Source organism: Tasmannia lanceolata, unplaced genomic scaffold (genome assembly GCF_043159265.1).
Source record: "Tasmannia lanceolata isolate RefF3 unplaced genomic scaffold, GAP_Taslan_0.1 ptg000023l, whole genome shotgun sequence".
NCBI classification, from domain to species: domain Eukaryota; kingdom Viridiplantae; phylum Streptophyta; class Magnoliopsida; order Canellales; family Winteraceae; genus Tasmannia; species Tasmannia lanceolata.
The window spans coordinates 24,042,869-24,057,567 of record NW_027518700.1 but is presented as its reverse complement, the minus strand read 5'-3'; the positions used below and the strand labels follow the sequence as shown (position 1 = coordinate 24,057,567).

General features: G+C 38.2%; 2 protein-coding genes and 1 pseudogene across 2 annotated transcripts; all 3 read right to left on the bottom strand.

The window, feature by feature from the left end:
* Window positions 1-445: 445 nt before the first annotated feature.
* Window positions 446-7,141, bottom strand: LOC143856239 (plasma membrane ATPase 2-like). Its single transcript, XM_077366397.1, has 9 exons — window positions 6,628-7,141; window positions 4,199-4,363; window positions 3,941-4,119; window positions 3,613-3,645; window positions 3,319-3,400; window positions 3,010-3,170; window positions 2,154-2,366; window positions 722-904; window positions 446-614 (listed from the first exon to the last, which is right to left on the bottom strand). The coding sequence occupies exons 2-9, from the start codon at window positions 4,317-4,319 to the stop codon at window positions 597-599; spliced, it is 990 nt and encodes a 329-aa protein (XP_077222512.1). The 5' UTR covers window positions 4,320-4,363; window positions 6,628-7,141; the 3' UTR covers window positions 446-596.
* A 3,079-nt stretch (window positions 7,142-10,220) lies between these two features.
* Window positions 10,221-11,201, bottom strand: LOC143856742 (3-isopropylmalate dehydratase small subunit 1 pseudogene; annotated as a pseudogene).
* A 1,151-nt stretch (window positions 11,202-12,352) lies between these two features.
* On the bottom strand, window positions 12,353-13,336 carry LOC143855955 (plasma membrane ATPase 2-like). Its single transcript, XM_077365998.1, has 4 exons — window positions 13,313-13,336; window positions 13,032-13,215; window positions 12,750-12,924; window positions 12,353-12,449 (listed from the first exon to the last, which is right to left on the bottom strand). The coding sequence occupies exons 1-4, from the start codon at window positions 13,334-13,336 to the stop codon at window positions 12,353-12,355; spliced, it is 480 nt and encodes a 159-aa protein (XP_077222113.1).
* Window positions 13,337-14,699: the final 1,363 nt, after the last annotated feature.

Sequence of the window (14,699 nt, the reverse complement as noted above, 5' to 3'; positions counted from 1 at the left end):
AGAAATTTGGGAAAGGTAGGGAGCCCTCAAGAAACACATCTACAGTGTGTAGTGTTAGTTGATAGCATCAATGTCTAAGCCCTTTAGTTTGGCAAACGATTCCACCCTTCCTTTCAGAGTGTGGAGCTCCCTCAACCTGTAAATGCAATAATAAGAAAGATGGTAACAAATTAGACAGTGTACACAGTTAGGGATTAGATTTATGGGAGGGAAGTGGGAAACAAACTAGATAAAGAGAATTGCCATGGAAAGAGAAGAGGGAAAATAAAATGTTGTTAGTTGTAGGGGTTTTAAATGTTATGAAAATACCCTTCTTGAAGAGTATTTTCATACATTGGTGCCCTCTATTCAGATCTAAATTCTAAAATGCTCCGTTGGATTTTGTATCTACGTCTGGGTCACAATCCAAAATAATTTCAAAGATTCTGTTACTAACCTTTTAATCTCTGCACGCCTTTCAGCTTCTTCAGCCATCATATTAATGTCTCTGAAAGTGGTCCGATCGGCAAACATCTTTGTCTCTATCGACTGAAGTCCATGCAGTGTACGCCGCTCACGTGCCCATGCCGCCTTCGAACTTCCCTACCAAAGTCTTTCTAGTTTGTAAATGCCGTCTGCTCAAACATAAGGCCGACCGTAAAGAAATAGAAGAAGAGCCATTAAAAAAATATGGGATAACAGATATAAAAGTATTTGAATGGTAAAATTTAAATTTACTGACCCTCTGATCCAGAACCAGACCCCAGGCTTTTCCACTGAGTGCATATTGAAGACAGAATTTGAGAGGATCAAGAAACATGTAAGTTACAATACTAAAGAGCCAAACAACTCCAGTCCAACACCAACCGATGCTTTTTATTCCAGCAAATTTCCAGTTTGCTTCGGCAGATATGACAGTAGCAACCTGCACAAGAGAGGACATTGCACTGGTTCTAATATCGAATCTTTCAAAACAAAATAATGGAAACAGAATGTGAGAAATGATAAATTGTTTGATTCACGGATTTCGATATAAGAACACGCATAACTAGCACAACAATTCCAGAAGTGAAAAAAAGAGAGTGTAATGTAGGTTTGAAGAAGGAAAAACAGAAATGCGAAAACAATAAGCAGCAACAAAATTAGTATAATAATAAAGAACCACTGAAAATAAAAGCAGAAGTTAAGGTTTCGGAATGTGTTTTGGGTGTGATGGAAATAGAAACATATTTGTTTCGGATGAAAATCTTGGTAGATATCCTGTAAATTTATGGAAACATATGCAAATGATGGATATAGATGTGTGTGTGATGAGTTAATATGCAACACTTACTACGGGCACAGCTCTGGTTGAGTTTTTACTACAAAATCGGGCTAGGTTCGGATTGATTCCAATTCATTTTCAGCAGAAGCTCAACCCAACCAGGCCCAAATTGTACCCCCGACACCAATTATTTGAAAAACTTGTTAAACTACTTATACCCTGATAAGTGTCAATTTCTAGTGGAAAAATATCGTTTATCATAGTGCAAAAACAGTGGTATGTGGGTGAGACGAAGAGAAATTGGAAGCAAGGGACAAGGGCAATCTACCTATATGAACACATGCGCATCTAGATATGTGTACATCCACATGTATTTGGGTATGTAGATTATGTAGACAAAATTAGGACAATAAAATCAATCCAAGGCCCAATTTCCCAAGTAAAAGTTGGGCTAGCTGATGTCATGTTGTTACTTAATAACCAACTGCGAATTGATGGCTGTTAATTTACTTAAGAATCATCAATCCATCCCAGAGGCATACCGGTTGCTAAGGTTTCTTCTAACCTATGTCACAAATATCGTTCTCTGGAATTTCTCGGCAAGGGAAAATCTCGGGATATATTAATTTTTTTATATTTTTTTGTTTATATCGGGAAAAAAACGATACAATAAAATTATTTATAATTATATAAAATATATAAATTAAAAAAAAAATTAAAATATTGTAAAAATATTGTGATATTATCGCTATATTTTTAAAATTCTGAGTATTATAATGGGATTTTGTCGTTTTATCAAAATATTGCGATAAAAACGCTAAATTTTGAAAATATCGGATATATTTGTGACATAGCTTCTAACTTGAGCAATCAAAATGAAGTAGAACTACTGAAGTCTCAAAGGCAATACCATTTGTGCGATGATGAAAGCAGCAACAAGCAGAAGACCTGGGCGTTCCAGGAAAGACCAGCCCCTTGAGCGCGTCACAAATATTAAGGCCTGGCTAATGGTACTCACTTGAAGATATACTGCAGATGCCAGCATCTTTTGGTTTGCGTCTATAGCATCTGTATCGTTATTTTTTATCTCGTGTTTATTGAGGGTGTTGACCTGGAATTTTTTCTGAAAAATAAAATAAGTGAGAATTAAGACTTTGTGCCAGCACATGTGAAAATGTGTATTTTATCTCTATGTGACAAATGTGAATATGAGACACTTAATATTGTAGACGGCCCATAAAAGGAGGTAATGGGTCATTAAAGAAAAATGTACTGATAATAGTTAATCACCAAGCATGGGTATAGAAAACCAGATACAAGTAGTGAGAACAGTGAGAACTGTGGCAACAATTTGCAAGGAATGAAAATTACGAGCAGAACTAAAGAACACAAACCAAAACCACAAGTTGAAAGGCACGAAAATTACCAGCCGAGCTAAAGAACACAAAGCAAAGCTAAACATATACAAGATGAAGGAAACACGTGCTTATTAATTCCCAGGACCCAGGCATCTTTTTTATTTTTTTGAAAAAATAATGTCAGCCATGAAATTCCAGGTGGCAAGTACCCAACTAAATGGAAAAAAAAAACCATTTCCCACAGATACCAGGATTTTTGGGGAGTGCCTTAAATGGATTTTGTCCATTTACAGTAGGTAGTTTTTCTCATTCCACAAAAGAGTGTTATTGTTGTGAGGAAAAAATTGGTAAAGATACGGAAATGTGAAGTCTTTGTTACAACAATGAAGAACCAAGAGGCATACGTACTGCGAAAAAATTAGTTTCATGAGCTACCCAGAAGAATATAACGGTCATGAGCACAAGATAAGTGCCGATGACAACTCCAGTTGTAAATATTTCAGTGAGCTTCCAACTGTCAGGAAGTGGAGAAGGCTTGACTCTGTCCGTGGAGATAGTCATGATAGTACCTGGAAATGGGCTCATAAATTAGCAAACATTATAAGAAAGACCAAAAACAAACAAAAAATTCAGCATTATGCAATGCGTATCAAAATGACGGATGAAAAAAAATTCCACAACCAAACAGGCAATTCAAGCTAAGAGTTTACTGCTAACCATCATTAAGAATGGCAATGACAAGAACCATGAATGGAGGAAAGTCGAATCTCCAGAACAGCGTCAGCAGCATAAATCCTAGCTGTTTCCACAGAAACCCAGAATGTAAAGAGAAGCCATGGCTTCATGCTGGAGGAAAAGTTATTGCATTTTAAACATTTACTTCAGATAATATCTTAGCAGATCCATATATCAACATCCATGAAAGGTAAACCTACCCAAAGACTTATTTTGAACAACGAGAGAGAGAGAGAGGGGGGGGGGGGGGGGGGGGGAGGAAAATTGACAGCTTACCACAATACGAATAGTGATAGACACAGCATATATCTGCACGAGAAAGAAACATGAGTGAAACTGTCAGCATCTACAGTCATAAAAATCTGTTTAGGACAAATATATTTCCCTCCATTAAACTATAAATAAATTGTCTCGATGAGCATTAGAAAATGATACACCATGTTTTTCCCTTTTTCTGCAGAAAAGCATAGCCTCTTATTTTCAGGAACAAGTGTAATATACCAAATGAAATGATTAAGGTACTTGTGTAAGTGACCCACAATATAGATTTTCAAAGATGAAAATGGATGGAGCACTACTGTGTTAAAACAGCACTAATGATTACACTCAGCCAAGGCTCTGTTAGAACTATGTCAGAAGCGCTTCGAGCGGCATCTGTGGCATCTGCCACTGCAATTCCTATGTCAGCCTTCTTTAGAGCAGGTGCATCATTAACTCCATCTCCGGTCATTCCACAGATGTGCTTTCTAGCTTGCAATTTCTTCACAATCTCATATTTATGTTCTGTGGACAAACTCAGAGAAATCAGAGACAAAAATAAGATAAATTCATAAAACTCATGGAATATAAACAGGACAATTACCAGGAAAGACTCCAGCAAAACCATCGGCTTTCTCTATAAGTTCATCAATTGGAAGGGATGAAGCTGCCTCATCCTTGCTTTCCCCCAACAAAGATGAAGATGGGTACATGTTTGTACCCATTCCCAGCGTAGGCCCAGTTTCCTTGGCAATTGCCAATTGATCCCCTGTAAAATTTTCCATGAGCGAACAGCTTAGTGAAGTGTATTTAACAACAGTAGCATTGAGCACCGGTTCAAAAAAATATTTAAAAGGAAACCATTCAAACTTGAAAACAAGGATTTTCTTGATAAATGCAACAATAAATTTTAGTTGTTAATGCGGCCCAACCACTGGATTCATGTATTCGCTTGAATTTATTAAGAAATCTACACAAAGAGGCCCACTAGGAGCATTGAGGACCGATAAAATTCAGTTTAACAAAGTTCCACCAAGAGAAACATACCAAAAATATGATTTTCAGCCAATTCTTAAATTCCAATGTAAATGCTCACAATTGAACCTTAATTTAGACTGACTGGAGAGTAAGGGGCTGTTTGGATACACGGATTTTAGAATCCGGGATTTCTTCAAAATTGTAGCTAAGAAACAAGAGAAGAAGAGGACCAGTCGTCGTTTTTGACTTGTTTTTGACTTGTTTTTGACTTCTCGGCCTTCTTTCCGTTAGCCAGAGAGTAACAGATTCTCCCACATTTCCAGGTTTTAGAAATCACAGGATGAGGGAGAGATTTTTAAAAGCTGAATTTCTCACTCAAAATCCAAGAAACGCTGTCAAGACAGCATACAACAGCTTGATCATGAACCCTTTTTTACCTTGTTTTCAAACTAAAAACCTGGATTCTAAAATCCGCATATCCAAACGGCCCCTAAGTGTTTGGAAGTTTCATGAATTAAGTTTTCGGAAAGTGAACTTGCAGATACGTAACCAGATATTTTACCATTAAAAAAGCAGATACTCTAAAAACAATATAACTTCCATTTACATGTTCCAGAATGTAACTAAGAAACCTGTTATGGTGTTGGATTCATACTCATCTCCACATGCACTCTTCTAGTGGAACTTTTTATTGACAAGTTATAGAATGACCCACAAACTTTTTATGTTGTGGGAGTGATACTCCACAGAATCTGCTACATATTCACGATCGATGCTGATTTTTTTAATCATTTTTATGTTCACTTGTAGTCTGAGTTGGTTCTGACATCTTTTTATCATCACGGGCTTCCATAATCTACATACCCAGTTTATTTCCAAAATTGACAGCCACACATTCATTAGGAAGTCCCGACTCTAATTGTGAGCTTCTTGCATGTTTCACTTCAGATAAAATACAAGAAGATGGAGCTTTAAAATCAGATAGAAGAATGAGAACAACACAATATTACAACACTGCCATCCACAAGTCTCATGACAGTTTAGCTTCCCACTAGACTTGGAAATGTTAGGCAGCTTCCTGCAATTCCAAGTGGTAAAATGGATCCTAAGAAAAACTACAAAATCAATGGGAGAATATTGGTGGCGAGGACCTGCCTAGCCAAGTACGCCACAAGCTCTAAAGGGACCTGTCAATCAACTTACCATATGGCTACATTCAGAATCACCGTCTCAAGCTAATCCGTAGACCATTTTATGGAGTCCTGGGTGTGACTTTATTTCAAAGGTTATGGACCAGAAGACTGCCCAATTCCAGAAAACTTGTCTTCCCATGGGCAAAAAATTAAGCTGAATTCCACAAATAAGGTTGCCATAGCATGTTCACAAAATGTCTAAATGGCTATTTTCCCAAATTTAGATGTAGCAATAAAAAAAAAAAAGATAAATGGTAATGATCATTGATTAACACTAGCTATAGTCACTAAACATTGATTGAGAACTTTATATACTGATATAGAAATAAAAAATAGATAATATTGAGAATTACACATATTACTACTAAGTACTAATCCTGTGGTTATTTCCAATCGATTAATAATCAATCTTCCAATGAAAAAAAGGACTTGTTTTTTCCTTTCCTTATACTTACAGTATATTAATATAGATCGTTTGAAAGATCAGAACATGTGGGAACAACAAAATATATAAAGATATAGCAGAAAAAATTGACTATTTATTCCTCTATATCAGAAATTTTGGAGGACAAATTGGTTATATGATCCTCACGGACCGGGAAATTATTGGGCAGAGCTGGATTTGAACCAGCATAGACATATCACCAACGAATTTACTGTTAGTACCCCTGTCATAAGTTCATAACAGATTGCCAGTGAAAAAAGAACAATTCCAGCGTGTAGGCAAGAGTATTAGCATTATATGCAAAACAAACAAGATAATTCTCAATTCATGAGTTCATGTTTGGACATGTCATCTTATAAGATAGGACAAAGAAAATCACCATGTCGCACGAAATAAAACAAAAGAAACAGTACATACATGCACTGTCCTTCAGAGTTGGGCCAGTTGCTTAAATTATTAGTGAACTGTGCAATTCCTCGATTACAGCATTGGTCTCCAATGCCTGTCACAAATTATTATACATTAGAAACTTTAAAAACATGATTAGATAACAGTTCAAATAGAAATTAGCAACTGAATTTCCACTATTTTATGTAAAACATCAATCAAAGGATTCTTCTTTTGTATAATCGATTATATACAGCCATTCGAAATAGAAAAACGAGACTTATAATCAAACAAAATGAAAAAGCTTTGAGATAGGGCATGAATTAGATAGAAAATTAGGGAAAAGGAGATAGATTTATAGCAGTAGAGCAGCCATTGAATTTGCAGGAATCAAGGCTGTTTCTACGCTTGGATTATCGATTTGCAGGAATCTAGGGTTTCTTCTTTTTTATTTTCAATTCCAGGAACTTTTGGGAAGGTTTTCATAAATCCCGGGATTTTCTTTTCGTGCGGGCAAAGGACATATGGGGTGGGTTTGATCGCTTTTTGTTGGTTATGATAAAAGAGGGGAGATGATAAATTCGCTCCCCCTGTAGGATAATTCACACGCCGTGTAACTTGATTTGACTTCAAAAAGCGTTGACAGCTGCCCCTGTTCACGTTAAAAGGTGCGAATTATCCTACAGGGGGTGCGAATTTATCAGTAACCAGGAGCTGGTATCTGCCCAATTGCAACAATTATAACAGTTGGATGTTTTTCTTGCACGGTATGGACTCTCGGAGATCGCAGTGTGGGAAAGTAACCATGAATTACCTAAATATTACGGAATTATCCCTATGCTGTAGTGCTTCACTTGAGACTTGACTAGATTATGATCTAGACACGTTAGTAGGACCATAGACACATTTCGAATCCTATCATAGGATCCAAAATTATTTCTTATTGGAAATGATTTATTCTTCCTCATTTCTTCCCGGGCCACCCCTTGTAGTGTAATAAGAGATGTCATAATTCATAAATACACTAGAGGGGGTAGCCCTGGGGAGAAAGGGAGCGAATATATCACTTCCCTAAGAAAAATAAAGGTAAATGAAGCAATTTAGGCCGTGTCTGGCAGTAAGGAATTTTTATTTATTTTATTTAACGATAAATCAATTTCTCCAATTGGTGAGAAAGGGGTTGGTGAGAAAGGGGTAAGCAGGTGGGAGAAGGGTAGAGATTTGAGAGGGCACGAATGAGATAGGGCTGAGAAGTGGCTAAAAATCAAGAAAAACCCATCCAATATTGAGTGGATTTTTTTGTTTTCTGATTTCTAGCTACTTCTCATCGCCTGGAGACTAGTTTCTTGTTTCTTGATTTTTAGGGCCTATTCGTTTCAGATTGTGACAACCGATGGTGAGCCCCAAACCTATTATTGGACTCGAAATTATATTTAAATTTGAGTCTGATAATAGGTTTTGGGCTAACAATCGGTTGTCACTATCTCAAACGAATAGGGGTGTAAATGGATATTCGGAAATTCGATTACCGTCCGCATCCGAATCCGTTTAAAGTGAATATAATCCGACTCCGTTTCAAGCGGATGTTATCCGAATCCGTTTATGAGATATCCGGCTCTTAGCGGATGCGAATCTGGTAAATGGTATATTCGATCCGTTTAACATCCGAATCCGAGAAGTAAATCCTTTTTATTTATTATTAATAATATCATTAATATTTATTTTTAGTAATGACAAACTATCTTTTGTTTCTAAAAGAAAAGTGAATTTTCTTTTTAGGAAAAAAAAACAAAAATAGCCCAAACCCATTTCATCATATACAAAAAAAAAGAAAAAACCCAAAGACCACTACCAACACTATCATCCATCCCCACCGCCTCCCTCTCTCTCTCTGCCTTTGTTTTAAAAGGAAGAAGATGATCTCATATATTTTAGGGTTTGAGAGTTAATTTTGTGAAGAGAATGTAGAGGTCTAGTTTTAGGGTTTGGAAAATTCATTCGAGTAAGAAGGAGAAAAAATATAAAGTGCTGCAATAAAATGTTCGAATTTACCAGATAAACGGATACGGATAATATCCGAATTCGAACAATATCCGGCGGATACGAATTCGGTAATAAATATTAAATATCCGTCGAATCCGAATTCGGCTAGTGTATATTGTAATCGAATTCGGATATAGCCATATCCGCTCCGAATTTGATCCGTTTACACCTCTACAAACGAACATGACCTTAGCCACTTCACCCTGGTCTCAACTTGGTGACACTGATTTAACATGAAAAAAGTTTCATTGTGGCCAACCGTGCCCTTAGTGATGATCAAATGGCAAATCCTTAACTTCTAACCTTGAAAGTTGGAAGAAAATTAAGATATCAACAATCTTAAATAAGATATTTTATTAATTAATAAGGCATTTGTACTCCCATTTGTTTATTTTTTTCTTTATTTTTTCAAAAAAAGGCAAACAAGGAGGGGTGGAAAATTGGGAATGTTGAGAAAGAGACCGGAAATATCATTTCCGTCAAGGATAATAATGTATGAAGTAATTAAGAAGCTAAAATTAACTTGTTTATAGTTTTTGGAGGAATGAAATCCGCAGTCCTTGATTGACAGTCCATAGTTTTTTTTTTTTTTTAAAAGAAAACGAATTATGAAGCTTATAGTGATAGTTTCACTTCAAAATATCTCTTAGATCAAGGTATTCTTCATCAAACCTCATGCATCTCCACACCTCAACAAAATTGTGTGTCTGAAAGGAAAAACAGAGACCTATTAGAGGTTGCTCGATCAATTATGTTTGAGAAGAATGTTCCCAAAAGTTTTTGGTCCGAAGCCATTCTCACTTCATGTTATTTGATTAATAGGCCCCCAAGCAAGATTCTTGGAAAGGGTCACTAATGCAGAGCATCCGCTTAGCAAGCACATTTACAGTACCAATACCCTGCATCAGTCACCTAGAAAACATCCTTTCACATTTTGTAAGGGGCTGAGTTTTTTTTTTTTTAAGAAAATGTAAAGGGCTGAGATTAAAAGCATGGTGTTCGAGTGAGCTTCTATCTCAGCCCTTCACAAAAATGTGAAAGGCTGATTTCTAGGTAACACGCCCGAGTCACGACGAACGAAGATGAAACAACAGCAACCTTCTATAGATGAGAGTTTGGGAAATGATATATTCGCCCCTTTTATTGCTTGGGACAGCGACCTCTAGTGTAAAAGAGTAGTCCCAGGTACGAAAAGGAAAAGGGGGTGAATATATCACTTCTCTGAGATTTTATACGTTGAGTGCGCATGAAGTCCAATATTTTCCAAAAAGTACAGTGGTCCCACTCCATATGATGATCCAAATTCTGCATTTGTTGGGCTACAACGTAAATAGGTTGTGCCTCATAAATCATCTCAATATACAGGATAATCCTAAGCCTAATATGTATTCTATAATGTTGTGGGCCCCTTCGTTTTGCAACCGTTTTTTAAAAGGGAAATGATTTATGCGCTCCAATTTTTGTCATGTAGTATTTAAAGGGCTGTCAGAGGAATATTATGGTTCTCAAAAAGCTCTTAAAGCCTTTAAATGCTACACGACAATCTAAGATTCAATCTCCCTTACCAGGCCCATATCCTACTAATCCGAACCCGACCGAGTCGCGATCATGCCGGTCTTCCTCGCATAAGCGAAAATCCCACCAGCTTCAATAACAGGCCCAGCATCCCCAATTGGCTTCAATCCATAGTCCTTCCCAGCAGTATGATTAATCAACCTACACTCTGCAAGCTCAATAGTCACAAAATCCCCAGTAGACTCACATAACTTTCCCTCGGATTCCAACGGGTAGATTTCCCCGGTGGCGACGGAATTCCTGAAGAAAATCCGAGCATAAGACTCGGCAAGGACCGCCCTAACTCCGGCTGCGCCGAGGGCCACCGGAGCGTGCTCACGGGAGGACCCACATCCGAAATTGGCGCCTGCGATTATGATTGAGAATTGGGTGTGGGTTTGGCCTGGTTCTATGAATTGGATTGGGTAAGAGGAATGGAGGCCGATTAGGGCAAGGGCTCCGAGTTTTTGGTATTCGTTAGGGTTTGAAGGGACTAGGGTTAGGTGTTCGGCTGGGATTATTTGATCTGTGTATATGTTGTCTGAGAGGACGAAGCATTGGCCATGGAAGGTGGGGGAAGGGGGAGGAGAGGTTGGGGCGGCTAGGGGGATTAGAGGGGGGATGGAGAGTGTTTGAGGACGAAGCATTGGCACCGAGTTTTTGATATTCGTTAGGGTTTGAAGGGACTAGGGTTAGGTGTTCGGCTGAGATTATTTGATCTGTGTCTATGTTGTCTTGGAGGACGAAGCATTGGCCATGGAAGGTGGGGGAAGGGGGAGGAGAGGTGGGGGCGGCTAGGGGGATTAGAGGGGGAATGGAGAGTGTTTGAGGGGGGTTTGGAGGGGAGATGGGGTTTGAGGGACTTTTAGGGAATTAGGGATCGGGGAGGGGTGGGGTGGGAAGAAATGGGGGGATGGGGTGGCGTGTTTTTTGGAAGAGAGGAAGGTTGGTTTTGAAGAAAAAGCTGATGCTGATGCTGTAGTTGCTGCCACCATTGCCATTGCCATGGACAGCTCTCTCTCTCTCTCTCTCTCTCTCTCTCTCTATGCTACTATTTGGGGTGCAACTTGGTTTGGACTCAACCCAAACCCAACAGATTCAACCTGATTTTGGCTCGAGTTGGGTTGGCATTTCGTCGGATTGGGTTGGAGTTTACGCCTTGGCAACCCTACCTGACCTCCGTCCTCTAATTTTATCATGATTTTATTGGGGTTATGTTTTTTTCTTGTATTTTCTGACCGACCCGATTCAATCCGATCCGATTTCAGGTTAGACGGATTAGGTTAAGGTTGAGAGATTTAGAGGCAGGTTGGGTTAGAGTTGACCATCCTCAGCCAACCAGAGGCTCGGGTTAGGGTTGAGGGAATGCTATCTCTGGTTGGGCTAGGGCTGGCATCAACCCAAACCAACAGACAAAGTTGCACCCCTACTGGGGTCAGTGTGGAATCCACTTAAGCTCCGATCCACAAATCAGAGGGCTTGGATCATCACGTAGAGGTGATTTTTAGGGCAAAACATAGGTTAGTGATAAATCCGCCCCTTTTGATTACTTGGGACACCCAGCAGCAGTGTACATGGCAATCAGGCCCATTGAATGCTTCTAATGTGAAGTACATCAGCCCCTCTGCAGTCAGCTGCTGGGTGTCCCAAGTAATCAAAAGGGGCGGATATATCACTTCCCAAAACTATTACAAGGAAAGGCCCAGTAAATGAATGCTTTAGATCATCTAAACATGTGGAGCCCACAGGCTTTGGATACTGACATTGAGAGATGCTTAGGATCTTATTAGAGATCTTTCCCCTCTTTTCATCTCTCAAATGACCAGGCTCCAATTAAGCATCACAGACTGTTGATGGTGATGGTGATGATGCTTGCCAGCTCAAAATGAACTCCATAATTGCTTGGAAATTTACAAATCCTTCTCTTACATATTGGCCATGAAACTTGCAAATAAATAATAGATTTTATTCCTTTATAATGATAAATAAAGATCTAGGAATAGCTATCTTCCTATATATATAGGGACTTACTACTAACCTACAAAGTAATCTTGCTTAACTGATAATCATATCCTTTAAAATGGAGCACAGTACCGGAAAATGGGTAACATGATTATGAAGAAATTTGGGAAAGGTAGGGAACCCTCAAGAAACACATCTACAGTGTGTAGTGTTGGTTGATAGCATCAATGTCTAAGCCCTTTAGTTTGGCAAACGATTCCACCCTTCCTTTCAGAGTGTGGTGCTCCCTCAACCTGTAAATGCAATAATAAGAAAGATGGTAACAAATTAGACAGTGTACACCGTTAGGGATTAGGTTTATGGGAGGGAAGTGGGAAAAAAACTAGATAAAGAGAATTGACGTGGAAACAGAAGAGGGAAAATAAAATGTTGTTAGTTGTAGGGGTTTTAAATGTTATGAAAATACCCCTCTTGAAGAGTATTTTCGTACATTGGTGCCCTCCATTCAGATCTAAATTCTAAAATGCTCCGTTGGATTTTGTATCTACGTCTGGGTCACAATCCAAAATAATTTCAAGGATTTTGTTACTAACCTTGCAATCTCTGCACACCTTTTAGCTTCTTCAACCATCATATTAATGTCTCTGAAAGTGGTCCGATCGGCAAACATCTTTGTCTCTATCGACTGAAGTGCATGCAGTGTACGCCGCTCACGTGCCCATGCCGCCTCTCGAACTTCCCTACCAAAGTCTGGTTTGTAAATGCCGTCTAGTCAAACATAAGGCCGACCGTAAAGAAATAGATGAAGAGCCATTATAAAAATTTGGGATAACAGATATAAAAGTATTTGAATGGTAAAATTTAAATTTACTGACCCTCTGATCCAGAACCAGACCCCCAGGCTTTTCCACTGAGTGCATATTGAACACAGAATTTGAGAGGCTCAAGAAACATGTAAGTTACAATATTAAAGAGCCAAACAACTCCAGTCCAACGCCAACCGATGCTTTTTATTCCAGTAAATTTCCAGTTTGCTTCGGCAGATATGACGGTAGCTACCTGCACAAGAGAGGACATTCCACTGGTTCTAATATTGAATCTTTCAAAACAAAATAATGGAAACAGAATGTGAGAAATGATAAATTGTTTGATTCACAGATTGCGATATAAGAACACGCATAACTAGCACAACAATTCCAGAAGTGAAAAAAAGAGAGTGTAATGTAGGTTTGAAGAAGGAAAAACAAAAATGCAAAAACAATAAGCAGCAACAAAATTAGTATAATAATGAAGAACCACTGAAAACAAAAGCAGAAGTTAAGGTTTTGGAATGTGTGTTGGGTGTGATGGAAATAGAAACATATTTGTTTCGGATGAAAATTTGGGTAGATATCCTGTGAATTTATGGAAACATATGCAAATGATGGATATAGATGTGTGTGTGCTGAGTTAATATTCAACACTTACTACGGGCACAACTCTGGTTGAGTTTTTACTACAAAATTGGGCTGGGTTCGGGGTGATTGCAATTCATTTTTTTTACGATAAATCGATTTCTCCAATTTGTGAGAAAGGGGTGCGTTGGTGGGAGAAGGGGAGAGATTTGAGAGGGCGCGAATGAGATAGGGCTGAGAAGTGGCTAAAAATCAAGAAAAACTCATCCAATATTGAGTGGATTTTTTTGTTTCCTGATTTTTAGCTACCTCTCATCGCTTGGAGACTAGTTTCTTGTTTCTTGATTTTTAGGGCCTATTCGTTTCAGATTGTAACAACCAATGGTGAGCCCCAAACCTATTATTGGACTCGAAATTACATTTAAATTTGAGTATGATAATTGGTTTTGGGCTAACAATCGGTTGTCACTCTCTCAAACGAACATGACCTTAGCCACTTCACCCTGGTCTCAACTTGGAGACACTGATTTAACATGAAAAAAGTTTCATTGTGGCCAACCGTGCGCTTAGTGATGATCATATGGCGAATCCTTAACTTCTAACCTTGAAAGTTGGAAGAAAATTAAGATATTAAATAAGATATTTTTTTATTTAATAAGTCATTTGTATTCCCATTTGTTTATTTTTTTTCTTTATTTTTTCAAAAATGGCAAACAAGGAGTGGTGGAAAATTGGTAATGTTGAGAAAGAGACCGGAAATATCATTTCCGTCAAGGATAATAATCTATGAAGTAATTAAGAAGCTAAAATTAACTTGTTTATAGTTTTTGGGGGAATGAAATCCGCAGTCCATGATTGACAGTACATAGTTTTTTTTTTTTTTAAAAGAAAACGAATTATGAAGCTTATAGTGATAGTTTCACTTCAAAATATCTCTTAGATCAAGGTATTCTTCATCAAACCTCATGCATCTCCACACCTCAACAAAATGGTGTGTCTGAAAGTAAAAACAGACACCTGTTAGAGGTTGCTCGATCAATTATGTTTGAGAAGAATGTTCCCAAAAGTTTTTGGTCCGAAGCCATTCTCACTTTATGTTATTTGATTAATAGGCTCCCAAGCAAGATTCTTGGAAAGGGACACTAATGC

Coding starts and splice junctions, on each gene's coding strand:
- LOC143856239 (XM_077366397.1), bottom strand. CDS start 4,319: ATGGGTACAAACATGTACCCATCTTCATCTTTGTTGGGGGAAAGCAAG. Junction 4,120..4,198: donor TTTTGCTGGAGTCTTTCCTG/GTAATTGTCCTG, acceptor GTTTGTCCACAG/AACATAAATATGAGATTGTG. Junction 3,171..3,318: donor CATTGCCATTCTTAATGATG/GTTAGCAGTAAA, acceptor GCCCATTTCCAG/GTACTATCATGACTATCTCC.
- LOC143855955 (XM_077365998.1), bottom strand. CDS start 13,336: ATGCGTGTTCTTATATCGCAATCT. Junction 12,925..13,031: donor GTCTGGTTCTGGATCAGAGG/GTCAGTAAATTT, acceptor ATGTTTGACTAG/ACGGCATTTACAAACCAGAC. Junction 12,450..12,749: donor AGGTGTGCAGAGATTGCAAG/GTTAGTAACAAA, acceptor TTGCATTTACAG/GTTGAGGGAGCACCACACTC.